Source organism: Lontra canadensis, unplaced genomic scaffold, assembly GCF_010015895.1.
Source record: "Lontra canadensis isolate GAN:19392208 unplaced genomic scaffold, GSC_riverotter_1.0 scaffold206, whole genome shotgun sequence".
Classification (NCBI taxonomy): domain Eukaryota; kingdom Metazoa; phylum Chordata; class Mammalia; order Carnivora; family Mustelidae; genus Lontra; species Lontra canadensis.
The window spans coordinates 92724-110019 of record NW_022631200.1 but is presented as its reverse complement, the minus strand read 5'-3'; the positions used below and the strand labels follow the sequence as shown (position 1 = coordinate 110019).

At 52.5% G+C, this 17296-nt stretch overlaps 1 protein-coding gene across 4 annotated transcripts in view; it reads left to right on the top strand.

Annotated features, from left to right (window-relative positions):
* LOC116861765 (zinc finger protein 470) overlaps positions 1 to 17296 on the top strand; it is a 37922-nt gene extending 20626 nt beyond the window's left edge. For 2 of the 4 annotated variants that reach the window (XM_032848565.1, XM_032848566.1), the window contains exons 2-4: positions 2764 to 2830; positions 9517 to 9643; positions 15793 to 17296. In XM_032848565.1, the coding sequence (XP_032704456.1) occupies positions 2798 to 2830; positions 9517 to 9643; positions 15793 to 17261 (1629 nt within the window). In that variant the 5' untranslated portion in view covers positions 2764 to 2797 and the 3' untranslated portion in view covers positions 17262 to 17296. The other 2 variants (XM_032848568.1, XM_032848567.1) reach the window with 2 other exon arrangements.

The window sequence follows — 17296 nt, the reverse complement described above, 5'->3', positions numbered from 1 at the left end:
GTTCGTATGTTGCCAGCTGGCTTTCTGGAAAGGTGAGAGACTCCCATTCCTTCCGCTGTGTGGAGAAGGCCCATTTCTTTGTGTCTTTGCCAGCTCTAGAAGTTTGCTCACCTGTTCTTACCCTCTGTGTTCGGGGGCCTCTTGTGTGCCACACATTGTCCTGGGTGCCGTGATCATCTTTGCTTCCTGACGAGTTGCCTTCTGGTGGAGGGAGGATAGATAAGGAACTTGAGAACAACTCTTTATTTTTTAAAAGATTTTATTTATGTGACAGAGAGAGAGATCACATGTAGGCAGAGAGGCAGGCAGACCAGCGCGACGGGAGTGGGTGGGGGGCGGGCCTTGATCCCAGGACCCTGAGATCATGACCTGAGCCGAAGGCAGAGGCTTAACCCACTGAGCCACCCAGGCGCCCCGAGAACGACTCTTTAAAAAGACAGTTGCTGATAATCATGTGTGCTATAGGAAGATGGTGGAAGGGGTGGGGGTGTTGCCGCTTGAGCTCAGGGGCCTGGGGGTGGGGGACTTACTTCTCCAAGGAGGTGATGCTTAAGCTGACCGAGAGAAGGTGCTAGCCATGGGAAGAGTATCCCTGAAGAGGGAGCAGCAGATATGAAGGCCTGTGTGCCTGGGCCAAGTGTTGGAGAGGAGAGCAGACTGGGAGGGTGACGGCCAGCAGGCGCAGACTATGAGGGCCGCGTGGGCAGCTGGGAAGCCTGGGTGATTTCTAATGCCGCAGGAGGCCACAGGAGGGTTTTTAAGCTGAAGGACGTTTTTACTGAGGGCTTGCTGCAGGCCAGACACGGTTCTGTGGAGTCTGTGGATGGGAAGTGGTAAGAGACCTGAGCCCATGTGTTTGCAGTGGATACTGGGGCTCCTTGGCCTCGCTCTATTGGCAGTCTTTGCTGTGGGGCCGCCTTGTGTCTTGCTGTGGACTCGGTGTACTTGGCGGTACGGAGCAGCATCGCTTGGTCTCCACCCATCAGATGCCCAGAGCAGCTCCTGCAAGTTGTGGCACCTGCAGAATGTCTCCAGACATTGCCAAATGTCTCCCGGGGCCAAAATCACCCTCTGGCTGAGAACTAGTGTTCTAAAGACTTCTGCCAACCCGTCCTTAAGTGCGAGTTAAAATCGCAACTTCTGCTTATAAAAGTGGGGGGCCCTTTGGGCTCAAAAAGACCCTTCTTTGTCTTCATGGTTCTTACACTTTAAGAAACTCATTTGGAAATCAATAACTCTTGGTCCCCATCCCAGCGGGTTTGGTGCACCAGGTCTAGGCAGGGACCTAGGGATGTGTATTCTGAGAATTTTTTTTTTTTTTTATTTGACAGACAGAGATCACAAGTAGGTAGAGCAGCAGGCAGAGAGAGAGAGAGAGGAGGAAGCAGGCTCCCTGCTGAGCAGAGAGCCGGATGTGGGGCTCAATCCCAGGACCCTGAGATCATGACCTGAGCGGAAGGCAGAGGCTTTAACCCACTGAGCCACCCAGGCTCCCCGGGATGTGTATTCTGAATAATAATAAGCATTCCTGGTGATTTCTGGCATTTTGAGAAATGGCACAGAAGCTGAGGGGCTTTTGTGTAGGAGAGGACTGCATTTTTACAAGTGATCCTGAGGGAGGTTTAGGGAGGCGTATTTTGGCTTAATAGCGGAAAGAAAATTTGTTTCCAGTCAGAGGTATTGGTACTCAGGTAGTGAGCTCCTCATCACAGGAGGCATGCAAGTCCTGGCAGGTCACTGTGGAGCCAGGACTGAACTAGCATGTCCTAAACTAAGAATTTGTGCTAACCTATGCCACCTGTCTAGTGTTTTACTTTGCTTTTAAATTGGCTCACTGGTTTTTAAATTTATTATATCAACTTAGTTTATTTTTTTAAAAGATTTTATTTATTTTAGGGAGAGCACACAAGCACAAGTGGAAGGGGAAGAGGGAGAGGGTGAGAATGTCTTAAGCCGACTCCATGCTGAGTGTGGAGCCCTACAGGGGCTTGATCCCAGGACCCTGGAGATCACGACCTGAGCCAAACCAAGAGTTGGACGCTCTGTCGACTTCGCCACTTAGGTGCCGCTAAATCAACTTAGTTTAAAAGGGTATTCTTTGTGACTGCCGCACATGGGAGCAGGGCTTTGCCATAAGAAAGGAGACTTCAGAACAAAGCTGACTGCATTCCACTCTTTGGAACATACTCGACCAACAGCAGTAGTAATAGCTGTTATGTGTTGAGTTTGTGCTCCAGGTTCCCTCTGTGTATGTTAGCCGAACCCCACAGATACCCCAGGAGAAGTGGGGAATCGCCTGCAGCGGGGGGGGGGAGTGGCACCTCAGACCAGCACTCCGACCTGGGGAGGGGGCCTGAGCAGGGTGGCTGGGAGAAGGCAGAGGGTCCTGTTGCTCCCAGCAGCTGTGAGACTGGGTGTGAGGGTGTCTGGGGGTGCTTTTGAGAGGCAGTAAGCACCTAGAGCTGGACATACTCGGCCCACCTCCATTCCCAGCTGTGTCATCTTGGGCCAGTGGCTTATCCCTTGGACCTCGGTTTTCTCATCTGTGAAATGGGATGGGTAGAAGTAGGACTTACTCTGTGGGGCATTAAGAGGATTAAAAGAGAGATGTCTGTCCATGGCCTCGCACAGAGCTTAGTGTTTAACGTGTGTGTGTGTGTGTATGACTCCTTGCCTGTCTCCTGGTGGGTATGTGTCTGTCTGTCCTGTCTGCCAGGCCTGGTTTCTCACTGTGTCCCCTCTCTCTCTCTCTGCTAACCACAGTCCGCCCATTCCTGTCACCCTGGGCACTGGAGGGATGGCCACCCAGCTGCTGACTGACGAGGCCCTGGTAAGTCCTGTCACCCTCTCACACTCCATTCCAGAGGCTCAAGCTCAAAGGGCAGGACTCCTGCCTGGGATGACCCTGTGGCCCCCAAACCCCTCTGGGGCTCACGTGCTCAGCACAGTCCGCAGGGGCCTGTGTCTGCCCTGTGGGGGGTGGGTCACGTGCAGGGGTGCTGCCCTCCTCTGCTCTGCCCTTTCCGGGCCCAGCAACCCCTTGCCTGCCCCTGACACTGGCTTCGGTCAGCCGAGAGGGACAGGGCAGCTTGAGAGGGACTGGCTCTGTCCTCGGGGCTTTCAGGAGACAAATGGGCCCCTGGGAAGTGGCGGTTAAACAGACCACATCAAGTGTGAAAAAGGCCCCTGCAGAGGGACCTGGGCCGCACACTGGACCAGACTCGTGAATGTCGCTTACGGACACCCACACACGTGGTGAAAGTCCAGAACACAGGCTGGAACGGGCCTGCACACTTAGGACAGCGGTTACCTCTGGAGACAGAGGACGCCGCCCTGGGGTAGGGCAGCTGGGCATCTGCGGCTCTCACTGGTAGGCTTCTGCTTTAGTGGGTGGCACATGTATGGTTGCTTGTTGTATTTTTCTCTAAATTTCCTTTTGTGCCAGAAATATTTCATAATAAAAAAATAACGTGGATATTCCTAGAAAACTGGGAAAACCGTTAAACTGTAAGTAAGACAATATAATTCACTCATAGTCCCTTTCTCCATAGATAAGCCATATGGATATTTCGGTATTCGTTTATTTTCTTTTTTTCCGATTATTATTATTATTATTTTAAGATTTTATTTATTTATTTGACAGACAGAGATAGCAAGTAGGCAGAGAGGCAGGCAGAGAGAGAGGAGGAAGCAGGCTCCCCGCGAGCAGAGAGCCTGATGCGGGGCTCGATCCCAGGACCCTGGGATCATGACCTGAGTCGAAGGCAGAGGCTTTAACCCACTGAGCCACCCAGGCGCCCTTCTGATTATTATTTTTTAAAAATTGACCAAGTATTGGTTCTGCCATTTAAAAAAATTTTTATTTATTTATTTGACAGAGATCACAAGTAGACAGAGGCAGGCAGAGAGGGGGAAGCAGGCTCCCTGCAGAGCAGAGAGCCTGATGCAGGGCTCGATCCCAGGACCCTGAGATCATGACCTGAGCTGAAGGCACAGTCTTAACCCACTAAGCCACCCAGGCGCCCCAGTTCTACCATTTTATTTTATTTTTTAAGATTTTTTATTTAACAGAGAGAGAAAGAGAGACAGTGAAAGAGGGAACACAAGCAAGGGGAGTGGGAGAGGGGGAAGCAGGCTATCCACTGAGCAGGGAGCTCGATGCGGGACTCTATCCCAGGACCCTGGGATCATGACCTGAGCCAAGGCAGATGCTTAACAACTGAGCCACCTGGGTGGCTCATTTTAATATTGAGATTTTTTTTTCCCATTCAACTTTAATTAATAAGGATTTCTCTTATTTTGAAACTTCATGAACTTTACAAACATCACTAGTTTTACTTTTTAAAAAAATAACTTATTTTATTTTTTATTTTTTAATTTTTGATGGAGAGAGAGATCACAAGTAGGCAGAGAGGAAGGGAAACTGGCTCCCCAGTGAGCAGAGAGCCTGATGTGGGGCTCAATCCCAGGACCCTGGGACCACGACCCGAGCTGAAGGCAGAGGCTTTAATCCATTGAGCCACCCACGTACCCCTAAAAAATAATTTTTTCAATGCTATAGATAGCCTATCATTTAAGAAGATTCCTGGCAGGTAAGGAAATACACGATCATTATAAAGAACTTAGAAAAATCCAGAAGAACATAGCAAAGAGAATCGGAGTGACCTGTGATCTTACCGCAGGAGATAAGCACTGTTCGGTGTTTGTGTGTCTTTCTTTCCCTGGATACATGCTTTGAAAAAAGCAGAATCACCTTGGCTAAGCAGTTTTTATATCCTGTTTTGTTGTTGTTGAATATTTCATCCTAAGCATTTCTCTGTGTAGTTAAAAGCTCCCCGTGACATCCATTTTAATGGCTACATAAAAATTTCACCTAAGGGCTATAGCTGGTTTCCTTCTTGGCTCTTTCAGGGGACTTTTATTTGTTTCCTGTTACTCGTGGTTATGAACAGTATCAGGAGGGACATGGCTGGTGCATAAGTCTTTCGTGCGTTTCATAGGATTTCTTAGGTGTGCTTCTCTGAGGAGGAATCCTGGGTTGGATGTTTCTGAAGCCTTCCATGAGGCACTGAGCACTTTCCCGACAGGTGGTGGCCGTGTGTGTTCCCGCCAGGCTGGAGGGAGGCTTGCGTGGACTGTTGTCAGAATTTCTTCTGCACTTGGCATATAAATGACACACGGTGGTGACCTTGAGCGTGATGGGTGACGAACGGTGTCCTATCTCTTTCTGAGTAGCGTTGTCTGTGGTATTGGTGAGGGTTTATTTTCAGCAAATGTTTGTTAGCCATTTCTGCAGGTGGGTGGATTATCTGTCTACAGGATTCTCAGTGTTTTGGAAATTTTAAGCGCGCTTGTGCACGCGCGTGTGTGTACACGTAAGTAGATGTAGCAGCTGTTCTTCCCAGGCTCGCTCTTTGTTTCTTCTTTCATTCTGTGTTTTTAAAATACAAAAGCATTTCAGATTTTTATTTAATTTATGTTTTTAAAGATTTTATTTATTTATCTGACAGAGAGAGTTGTTGGGGTCCGTTATCAAAGGAACGAGACTGAGACAAAGTGAAAGTTTTGCTTTCTATGCCAAGCATTAGAAGTCAGACTGACCGGCCAGGGCCGCCTCCAAAGAGAGCGACCCTGTCCCAGTCTCACAGGCTGGTTTTATAGGGCATAACCACAGACCCAGACCCAAGGTACGTGGCTTCTGTTGTTAAGGCATTTACTCCCGGAATCAATACCAGGAACTACTGGGGTGTTTATTCCCGGAATGAAGTCCGTGGATGTAAACAATAATATGGCTAACAATATGGCAATATGGAGTCGCTCTGGCTAAGCAGGCCCTAATGGTTAAACAGGTTTTAGCATTAAATCGGCCCTAACAAGAGACACAGCGAGAGAGGGAACACAAGCAGCGGCACTGGGAGAGGGAGAAGCAGGCCTCCCGCTGAGCAGGGACCCCCCCCCCCCCAATGTGGGGCTCAATTCTAGGATGCTGGGATCATGACCTGAGCCGAAGGCAGAGGCTTAACCCACCAAGCCACCCAGGGTCCACATTTCAGATTTTTAAAACCAAATTTGCCTCTCCTTCTGTGGTATCATCTGTTATCTTTTTTTTTTTTTTTAAAGATTTTATTTATTTGACAGAGATCACAAGTAGGCAGAGAGGCAGGCAGAGAGGGAGGGGGAGGCAGGCTCCCTGCTGAGCAGAGAGCCCAATGTGGGGCTCGATCCCAGGACCCTGGGATCATGACCTGAGTCGAAGGCAGAGGCTTACCCCACTGAGGCTCCCCAACATCCATTGTCTTTAAAGGTCTCTCTGTTCACAGGTCACACATGACCTGTATTTTCTTCTCTTTTTCCGTTTATCATTTAGGTGATAACCACAAATTTCTGAATCTTGTGTGTATCTACCTGAACTTTAATTTGCTGCGTGAACGTGTCAATTCCGTTGTCTGTGAGTGTCGGTTTGTCATGTCGTTTATGTAGCTCCTTTATTGGGACACACCCCGCCTGCCTGATCTGATCTGATCGCAGGGCTGTGCGGCGGCCACCCCGGGCAATTGCAGAACGTCCTCACCCGCAGACCAGAAATGTGTGTCCAGTGGCACTTGCTGCCCTTTGTCCCGTTAACCCCTGATCTACTTCCTGTCTCTGCGAGTTTTCATATCAGGACGTTTCAGGGAGTGGCACCGCCGGCCGCGTGCTCGTTTGTGTCCGCGTCCAGCGCGGTGGCGGTGAGGCCCCGCTGTGCGGTCGCCGTGCGAGTGCTTCCGCGGCGGCGGGGCAGAGCGCGCTCGCTCACTCACTTTCTGGTCATTGTTAACAGCGCTGCCGTGGACAGGGCAGGTTTTGCGTGTGAACCGTGTCCTCGCTTCTCTCGGGCGCACACCCGGGAGAGGGGTTGCTGGCTCCCACGAGGACTGCTTAACCGTCGAAGCAGCCGTGGGCCCCTTCCAGAGCAGCTGCCCCGAGCTGTCTCCGCGTGTAGCTTGTCCGTGCTGGTTGTGTCCGTTTGTTCTTTTCCCTGCATTATTTAGGAGGACTCGGAGGGCTCGGGTGCGTTTGGGGTTAAGCTTCACGTCCACGCGAGGTCTCCCCGGCCACCTGCTGCCTGCCCTCCCAGCATGCTCTGCGGTAAGGCGTGGGCTCCCAGACTTCCGAGACTGGCCGTGTGGTTCTGGGGCACTTTTGTGCACCGGCAGCCCAGGCTTGATGTGTGGGACCTGCTCAGCAAATAGTTGACTCATTGGGTGAGCTGAGATGGAACCTGTTTAGGGTAGACTTTCTGAAGGAATTAGTATATAAAAAAAATTAAATTTTAAAAGGGGGCAGGAGGAAACTTGAAGTGATGGATGAGTTTATGGCCTTGATCGTGGTGGTGACTCCATGAGTGTATGCTTTCCAGACTTAGCAAATTTAGTAATTAATGTTCATGGCTTTTTGTATGGCACCCAGGCCTCAATAAAGTGGGTTTTTTTTAAAAGAAGGAATTATTAGCAGGACTGGTTAAAGGATGTATTAGGTCAGAGAATTAAGTAGTAATGTCCTATATCAATAATTGTTATTAATAATAAAAAGTATATATAAGATACATAGGAAATAGCAAAATTGATCAACTGATGATAGCAAAAGCTGGCGTCCGTCAAGCGCTTACTGCAGCCGTACCAGGCACGGGGCTGGAAGCACACGTCCTTACCTCGCTTAACACCCAGGACAACCATGGGGGGGAGTTGTTGTTATGAAGCCCATTGAACAAATGAGGCTCAGAAAGGTTGAGAGAGTAGCCCAAGGAAACACAGCCTAAGAGGGACAGAGCCAGGATTGCATTGCAGCCTACCAGCCTCCCAAGTCCAGACCCTTACCCACTGCTGCACGCTGCTGTTCCTGCATCAGGGGATGGTGGCCACTGCGACGGGGAGGCCAGCGTGAGCCCAGAGCACTGGGCGGGCGCTGGGGACAGTGAGAGAACTGGCCAGCAGATGAGGTCTCCTCCCAGGGAGGAAGGGTCATGATTCAGGGCCCGGGGCTGGAGTGGCGCTCAGCGCACTGGAGGGACCCAAGGACCTGTGGGAGGCAGTGACAGTAGCTGATGGTTGTTGAGCTCCTACTGTATGGATGTGCTGTTCGGACAGCAGACGGGGATTACCCTAATTCGCATACCCTCCTTCTCACTGATCCGTTTACTCACTCAGGAGCTGTTTGCCGAGCGTCGGCCGGACGCCAGGCATTGTAGGAAGCCTGGGGATATCGTGGTGAGCAGGACGGAGGCACTGGCTTGCTAATGCTGCCATGACAAAGCACCACAGGCTGGGGGGCTCACAGCGGAGATCTGTCTTCTCATAGTCCTGGAGGATGAAGTCCCCACGGTCAGGGTGTCGGCAGAGCCATGCTTCCTCTGAAGGCCTTAGAGAAGGAGCCGTTCCAGGCCTCCCTTTGGGCTTCTGGTAGTTCTGAGCTTGTGGCAGCATGACACCCGTCTTCCCGTGGCTTTCTCCCTGCCCGCGTGTCTGTGTCTAAATCTCTCTTATAAACGCACATCAGTCCTGTCGGATTGAGGGCTCACCCTAGTCCAGTATGAATTCATCTTGACTCATTACATCTGCAATGTCCCTGTTTTCAAGTAACGTCCATCCTGGGGTGCTGGGGGTTCAGACTTCCACACAGGACTTGGGGGTGGACATAATTCAACCTACGACAAGCGCTTCGGATAGGACCCAGCCCATAGCAAGTGCGTAAGTGGTAGGTCTCGTCATGTGGTTGTTGACGTCACCACCGTGATCATTACCTCCCGTGCTGTGGAATATTCATTTTACCCATGGGGTTTATGGCATCTGCCGGGAAGGCACCGAGGCTTCCACCCCAGGAACTCCCCACCGTTCCCCATGGCCTCATCTGCCTCTTAAGCCTCAGACCCCTGTGGCCTCCCCGCACAGACCCAGCCATTCATTGTCCCTCAGATTGCGTTCGGTGTCAGCTTTCCGAAGTCTTCCTGGACGCGCCCTAGAGCTGCCATTGCTCAGGCGCCTGGAGGACTTCTCGGTGGTGGTGTTCAGACGGCTGGTCGATTACGTGTGTGTTCTTGTGCCTCGTTCATGAGGAGCTGGTTCTTGAACTTTCTCTGTGTCCGTTTCCCAGCCCCTATCTCAGTGAGTGTAGCTCTGCAGGGCTCAGGACAGTGTGTGGAATGACTGGATTCCATCTGCCCTTACTGGGCAACTAATGCACACGTCCATTCGCAGGGTCGTGGTCATCACCCCTTTGATTCCTGCTCTGTTTCTAAAGTGTGTGATGTTCTGCTCTAATCAGTCTCACGTTTGTTTTATTTCTATGTCAGAGGACCATCCCGATATAGGTAGACACCAAGAACACTGAGTGGTCGGTCCCTTCAGGACTCCACGCTGTGTTGAAATCACTCCAGAGACATCCCGAGCCTCCCCTAAATCCTCTTGGCTTTTCTGGCCATTTCTCTAGACCTCCATGAGCAGGGCCCTGCGGTGAGTGGTTGTGGGTTTCCTCTTACAGGAATCAGTGACGTTCAGGGATGTGACAGTGGACTTCACCCAGGAGGAGTGGCAGCAGCTGGAGCCTGCCCAGAAGGACCTATACAGAGATGTGATGCTGGAGAACTACAGGAACCTGGTCTCTCTGGGTAAGGGGGCGGCTTCGCTGAATTACGCACCATCAGCCTGTCACTTGAGAACTACAAAGAAATAAGAAAAAGAATGGACAGATTTGACTCTGTAGAAAGTTTAAAGATAAAAATAAAGTTGACAGGTAATGAAGTGGGGAATAATATTTACCACATGTATAATAGTCAAAGGATTATAATTATATGAAGAGCTCCTAGTAATAAACAAGAGTGAAGTGAGAACCAGAATGACAGAAAGGTAGACCAAACATACGAGCTGGCAGTTCATAAATGTCGAAATACACTAAATTACACTTCATAAAAGATTTTTAAACCTTACCAGTAGTCAAAAGAAATACAAATCAAGTCAAAGAAATACCGTTTTTGCCCATGAGGAATGATAATCGTCGGCATCGTAAGGGTGCAGGGAAAAGGACTTTCCTGTTTTCGGAGTATAAAGTTGGGATGGCAGTTTTGGAGGATCGTTTGACGTTGTCAACCAAAATTTGAATGGTTGCATTTTTAGGTATCTGTCCTTTAGATATCTTCCTGTGAGTACGCAGACTTTTACATAGGAAGGAGAGGAGAAATGACCTCAGTGCCCACCCGTGCAAGACTGACTAAACACATCAAATCGTATCCGCGTGACGGAGACCATTTAGCTCATCAAAGACAAACACTGTGTCTGGATGCTGACACGGAAGATGTCCCTTAAACCACTGACTTCCAGAACGAGAATATGTTCCCATTTCTCTCACAGCTTTCGTGGAAGTATAATTTACCTACAATTAACTGCACATATTTAAAGCAAACATTCTGATGCATTTTGACATCTGTATACGCTCGGGGGGAGTCCATCACCGTGATCCAGATAAGGAACACATCCTTTATCCCTTTGTAATATCGCCGTGTGCCTCCCACACCCACCCTCCGGTCCCCGGGCTGCCACCTTATGTTGAGTGCCCGATGGCACTGTGGTTTAATTTGCTTATCCTGAAATTTTGTATATACGCACTCATGCAGCGTGTTCTCTCTCTCTCTCTCTTCTTTGGTCTTTCTTTCGCTTGGCTTAATTATTTTGAGGTTCACCCGTGTTGTCTGTATCAGTAGTTCACTTCTCTTTATTGCTGAGTAGTAGTCTGCTTCACGGATAGACCACGATTCGTTCCTCCGTTCAGTTGTTGGTGAACATGAGGGTTGTCTCCAGTTCTGAGCCACCGCAGATGGAGCCACTGTGAACCCGTGTGTACGGCGTTCACGGAGGACCTGTGCTTTCCTTTCTCTTGAGCAACTGGGGAGTAGAATGGTTCAATCACGTGGTGGGTGCATATTACCCCTTCAGGAAACTGCCAGACGTTTTTCCAAAGCAGCGGTGCCGTTTTCCATTTCCGCCCGCAGAGCCCGGGACTTCCAGGTGCTCCGTGTGCTTGTCGAAGGTTTGTGTGCGCAGTCTTGGTCATTTGAGCCATTCTCAGGGGTGTGTGGTGGTGGTGGTGGTGTTGGGCTTTTGGTGTCCTGTCTGAGAGACCATTGCCTGATCCAAGGGCACTAAGATTCACTCTGGTCTTTCCTCCTAAGACTTCTGTAATTTTGGCTCCTCATTTAGGTCTTCGGTCCATTTTGAGTTAATTTTCGTGAATTGTGCAGGAAAGGGGTCTAATGTCAGTCTTGCATGTGGGTATCCAAGGGCCCCAGCACTCATTGCTGAAGAGCAGAAGCTTCTAATTTCATGTAGCCCAATTTATCAGTCATTTTTCTCTGGGATCATGCTTTTGATGTCCTCTCTAAGGAATCTTTGCTTATCTCAAGGCCATAAAGGTTTTCTTCTTTAAGTTGTACAGTTTTATGTTTTATGTTTTATTCTGTGATCCTTTAATTTTGTAATGATGCAAAGTGCTAATTGAAGCTCTTTTTTTTTTTCTTCCATCAAATGAATATCTAGTTGTCCCACCGTTTCTTGAAAAGGCTGTACTTTTCCACTGGAAATTCCACAGAATTGCTTTTGCACGTCTGTCAAAAATCAGTCATCCGTGTGTGTGGGGGAGGTCTAATTCTGGGCTCTGTTCTGTCTCCTCAGTCTATGCCTGTCACGACATCAACACCGTGTCATTTGATCTTCTCTCAGTTTCTGCCTTTATGACCTGTGCTCAGTCTAGACAGCTTGCAGTCCTCACGACCCTCTGCGTGTCCTGGCCAGTGCCTGTGAATTACATGGTGGCTGGCTGCTGTGAGAAGTCACTGTTCCCAGCCTTCATCGGCTCTGGGTACATTTTCAAATCCTTTTGCGTGTTTTTTCCCAAGCTTGGGTAGTTTCCATGTCCGCGTGTTCTGATCAGGAATCTGATGCTCGCAGATCTCCAGAACACTCTCTCTGCTCACGCGGCCTGTCAGGCTTTGCCTCCGTGTCCATCCTCCTCCCGCTAAGGCCCCACGCCGCAGCCTGCAGCCTTTCTCCTGGCAAGCTGGGTGGTCGTAGGGCCTGCCTCTCTGATCCCACCTCTCAGGTCACGTTGCCCTTTCCTGGCTGATGTCCAGTGTCTTACAACCTTCGTTTTACATATTTTGTCTTCCCCCTTCCTACAGCTTTAGGCTGTAGGCTGAAGGGAAATCTTATCCCTGTTACTCAATCTGGGCCAGAAGCCCCATTTGAGGGGGGCAGGGAGTGGGCATTTGTGTGTGTGTGTCTGTGTCTGTGTACAGGTTTGTCGTCTGTACTTTTTAAAAAAGGTGTGCATGGGGAGAAAGTTCTTTTTTTAGGGGGTGGAGAAAGTTCTAAAAATACAACCCAAATGGTTAACACAGGTGAGATTGCAGGAGACTTCCGCGTTGTTATTTTTTGAAGTTTGATATTTAATAACAAGGGTGAATTACTCTGTGATCAGAAACAGTCTTAGAATTATCGAATATGGGAAAAGAAACTATGAAAGACAAGAAATCTAGTTCCACAAAAACGTCCCTACTTAGATGCAAAGGAGAGAAGAGCGTCGTGCACATCAGTGGCTTTTTCCCCAAGTGACCTCTGCAGACGCTGTCCTGTTAGCGGTTCCCTCGGCTGCGGCAAGAAAGCCCATGTCCACGCCCTCCACGGGCTGCATGTTGGCGGGCGGCTGCTGTTTGCGGGCCTGTTGGTGAAGCGCCGTGGGGCCGGTTGGTTTAACTGGGCTGATGTCAAGCTGTCTCTTCACAGCTTTCCAGAGCTGAGAGCCAAGTGTTTGCTTTTCTGCAAATGATCTCTCGTGATGGGTTTAATCCATGAAAGGAGGCCGCCTGCTTCCCCTGCCCGCTTGGATTGCAGGGTGTGTGGCATCCTGCTTCTCAAGGGTGTTTGCTCCAAAGGACTTCCAGCGGTTTCCCAGCTGAGACTCTGCCTGCTTTGACCTCTGCACCATGGCCTGTTGATACCCCAGCATGTCTCAGACCCCACCGGCCCCGTCCGGATTCACCATCCCCTTCCTGTCCCCACCCCACAGCCTTCATGTCCTGTGCTGCCACCTGCCCTAACGGCTGAGCATCTGGCACACCCCAGGGGGACTAAGCCGCGATCATTCCCCTACCTTAAGTATTTCCCACATTTTTTCCTCTGGGATAGGAAAGCACCTCACGGCAAAATCAGTGACTCCTCAGGGTGCATGGCTCTGGGATCAGACCGCTTGAATCCCAGCTCTGCCTTGAATGTGCTGTGCCCTTGAGTTTGTGACTTGCCTCCCAGACCCGCAGTTCCCTCGTCTGTAAAATGGGTACACTCAGGAGTACCTGGCTCGCATGTGGTTGTCAGGGCCATGTGGGATGATCCATGCAGATGGCTTTGCGCCATGCCAGGCATGATGCCCAGGGAATGTTCATCTGACGGCTTCTGTGTGCCAAGCAGTGCTGTAGGTGGGCCCCGACAAGGTCTGAGCTCCTCCTGGAGCTCACTGTCCACAGGGAGGCTGGCAATAGACAGATCTAGGCAAGAGCAAGCAGGAGGGATGACAGGGAAGGCCTCCTTGTGGTGGATGTTAGCTGGGGGCTGAAGGATGTGCACCGTTGGGAAGGTGGGGTGGGGTGGTGGCAGGTGCAAAGGCCCGGAGGCAGGAAGAACTTGGCAGGGACAGCTTTGCTGGGAATAAATAGGGAGCCACAGGGCAAGTGTGACTGACAGCAAGTGAGCTGGGATGGATGGCGGGAGACAGGAGAGGGGGGCCTGGCTCTGTCCTGAGGACCCTGTAGGCCAGGGGAAGGTGCTGCCTTTGATTCTGGACACTCAGCACGCCAAGCAGACACTGGAGGGTTTCACCTGCCTCTTAAGAACATCCTGTAGCTGCTGAGTGGGAAATGGTTGTAGAGGGGCGAGGGCAGTGGAGGGTGGTGGATCTTGCTGCATTTCGGCCAGAAAATCCGGGTGGCTACCTCAGTGCGTGGCAGGGGGAGAGGCGAGATTTGGTCTAGTCGGAGCTATTGTGCCCCAGTGGCCCCTGCTCCCCATCTGGATGGCGGGAGGAAAGGGGTGAATCAAGGCTAACTACTCCGTCTTTTTTTATTTTTTTAATTTAATTTTTTTAAGTGGTAAGATAGACCTAAACTTCAGCATTTTAACCATTCTGGGTGCGCAGCTCCGTGGTGGTGAGTACGCGCAACTGCTCCGCCGCCGCCCCCATCCGTTCACAGAACTCTTTCATCTTGCAAAACTGAAATTCTGTCCCCATTAACGTCCTCTCTGCACCCCGTGCCCCAGCCCCTGGCGCCACGGTCTGCTCTCTGCGTCTGTGAGTGTGATGACCCAGGGACCTCACAGGACTGGGGTCGTGGGTATGGAGCCTTCCGTGTCTGATTGACTGTGCTAAGGCTTTTGGGTGAGGCTCTTTTTCTTGTTGATTTTGGAGGAGCGGGGGTTCCTGAGCCACAGGTTCTGAAGGAGACGTGCGAGGCTTGCAGTATCCAAGAGGAACACCACGTAGGCTTTCGCGTACTTGTCAGCAGAGCCCAGAGGAGGTCTGGGTGAGGTGCAGCTCTGGGAGGCGTCAGCATACGGAAGATCCTGCAGTCCACACTCCCCCGGCCTGGCCCGGCCTGACTTAGGGGAGGGGTCTGGGATGCCAGCACTTGCGGGCTGGGTTGGGGTTTCGATGGGGCAGCAGGAATGGCTGTTTCACCCCTGCTCTGGTTGCCTCGAGGAAGGAGGGCCCCGTGGCCTTATCTTCATTTTTTTTTTTAAGATTTTATTTATTTATTTGACAGAGATCACAAGTAGACAGAGAGGCAGGCAGAGAGAGAGGTGGAAGCAGGCTCCCTGCTGAGCAGAGAGCCTGATGTGGGGCTCGATCCCAGGACCCTGGGATCATGACCTGAGCCGAAGGCAGAGGCTTAACCCACTGAGCCACCCGGGCGCCCCTATATTCATATTTTTTATGAGATTTTTGTGTAAGATCTCACGGTTTTTAAATGTTGTAAATGAAGCCGTTAGATCCACGATACAGAATCTGGAGCTGGGGAGAGTCCTCTAGACTGGAAACAGATTTAGGAATGAACAGGATACACGCGGGAGGGGGTTGGAGCCGCAGCATGGCCGGGACTAGCAGGCAGGGACAGATGTGCAGTAGTAGGAGGGTCTGGAAACAGCACCAAGGGACACCTGCTGCTCCGGGAGTGGGCGGCGGTGGAGGGGTGAGGGGCACTGAGGGTATAGGCTTGGCTGCCGCGGGGGACATGGAGGATAACCAGCATGTGCCACGCAGATGCCCGCTGGCATCTTACCGTTTCTAGTAGGAGTGCTTGGGGAAGCCTGAGTGGTGGGGACAGTCAGGATGGAGTCCAGAAGCAGGGAGCCCAGGGCACTGCCTCAGGGCTTGGGTCTGCAGGAGCCCGTGGTCTGCTCCATTCAAGCCGGCCTGCCTCCTGTTGCTTCTCCTCAGATGTCTCTCTCGGAGCACCCGGCTGCTGAACGTCCTTGTCATTGCTCTCCCGAAGGGACCCTTGTTCCCTCTGCTCCTGTCATGTCGCTTCTGCTTCTTTGAACCACCTTTGTCTCCAGCTCATTGCCTCCCCTCCGATCAGCGGGGTGTCCTTTGCGGTCTGCGTCCGAGCCCCGCTGTGTCTCTGACTTCCCATACTCGTCCGTCAGGCTTTGGCTGGTCCCCTCCTCCCAGCATTGTTAACCCCCTGCGTTTCCTCTTCTCTTTCCCCTCCCCCAGACTTGGAGACTAGACCTGAAATGAAGGAGTCGGGGCCACAGGAGGACAGTGCGGAAGACAGACCGCCCGCTGGGGTGGTCGCGGAGGGACCCCCGAGACATGGTGCTCGCGGTCTGGCCTCTGACAGAGTGTGGACGCAGGGCGAGCGGGTGGAGAGGCAGCTGGGAAGCACAGGGACCCGACCGCAGCGGCCGGAGCTTTCCCCGGGGCTGCCCCCCACGGGCCGGGAGTTTCAGGTCTTCACCGTGCAGAGCTCTGGGCTGGTCCCACCACGGTCGGAGGGCCCGAGGGAAGAGGGGACCCGGGCCCTGGCCGCGCTCGGGAAGACCTTCTCCGGGGACACGGCCGTCAGCCCGCCGACCCGACCGGACGTGGACAGGAGGCCCTACGGCTGCAGCGCGTGTGGCAAGGCCTTCAGCCGGAGCTCGTCGCTGATGAAGCACCAGCGCACGCACACGGGCGAGAAGCCCTTCGAGTGTGATGCGTGCGGGAAGCACTTCATCGAGCGCTCGTCCCTCACCATCCACCAGCGCGTGCACACCGGGGAGAAGCCGTTTGCGTGCGGCGACTGCGGCAAGGCCTTCAGCCAGCGCATGAACCTCGTCGTGCACCAGCGCACGCACACGGGCGAGAAGCCCTACGTGTGTGCCACGTGCGGGAAGGCCTTCCGCAAGACGTCCTCGCTGGCGCAGCACGAGCGCGTGCACACCGGGGAGAAGCCATACGCGTGCGGCGACTGCGGCAAGGCCTTCAGCCAGAACATGCACCTCCTTGTGCACCAGCGCACACACACGGGCGAGAAGCCCTACGTGTGCGACGCGTGCGGCCGCGCCTTCAGCCAGAACATGCACCTGACCGAGCACCGGCGCACGCACACGGGCGAGCGGCCGTACGCGTGCAAGGAGTGCGGCAAGGCCTTCAACAAGAGCTCGTCCCTCACGCTGCACCGGCGCCGCCACACGGGCGAGCGGCCGTACGCGTGCGGCGAGTGCGGCAAGGCCTTCAGCCAGAGCTCCTACCTGATCCAGCACCAGCGCTTCCACATCGGCGTGAAGCCCTTCGAGTGCAGCGCGTGCGGCAAGGCCTTCAGCAAGAACTCGGCACTCACGCAGCACCGGCGCGTGCACACCGGCGAGAAGCCCTACGCCTGCGCCGTCTGCAGCAAGCACTTCACGGGCCGCTCGTCGCTGCTCGTGCACCAGATGGGCCACACCGGCGAGAAGCCGTTCGCGTGCGGCGAGTGCGGCAAGGCCTTCAGCCAGAGCGCCTACCTCATCGAGCACCAGCGCATCCACACTGGCGAGAAGCCGTACCGGTGCGGCCAGTGCGGCAAGGCCTTCATCAAGAACTCCTCGCTCACGGTGCACCAGCGCATCCACACGGGCGAGAAGCCATACCGGTGCGGCGAGTGCGGCAAGGCCTTCAGCCGCAACACCAACCTCACACGCCACCTGAGGATTCACACCTAGGGGGCGGCCTGGGGGGACACCTTGTCCCGGGGCTC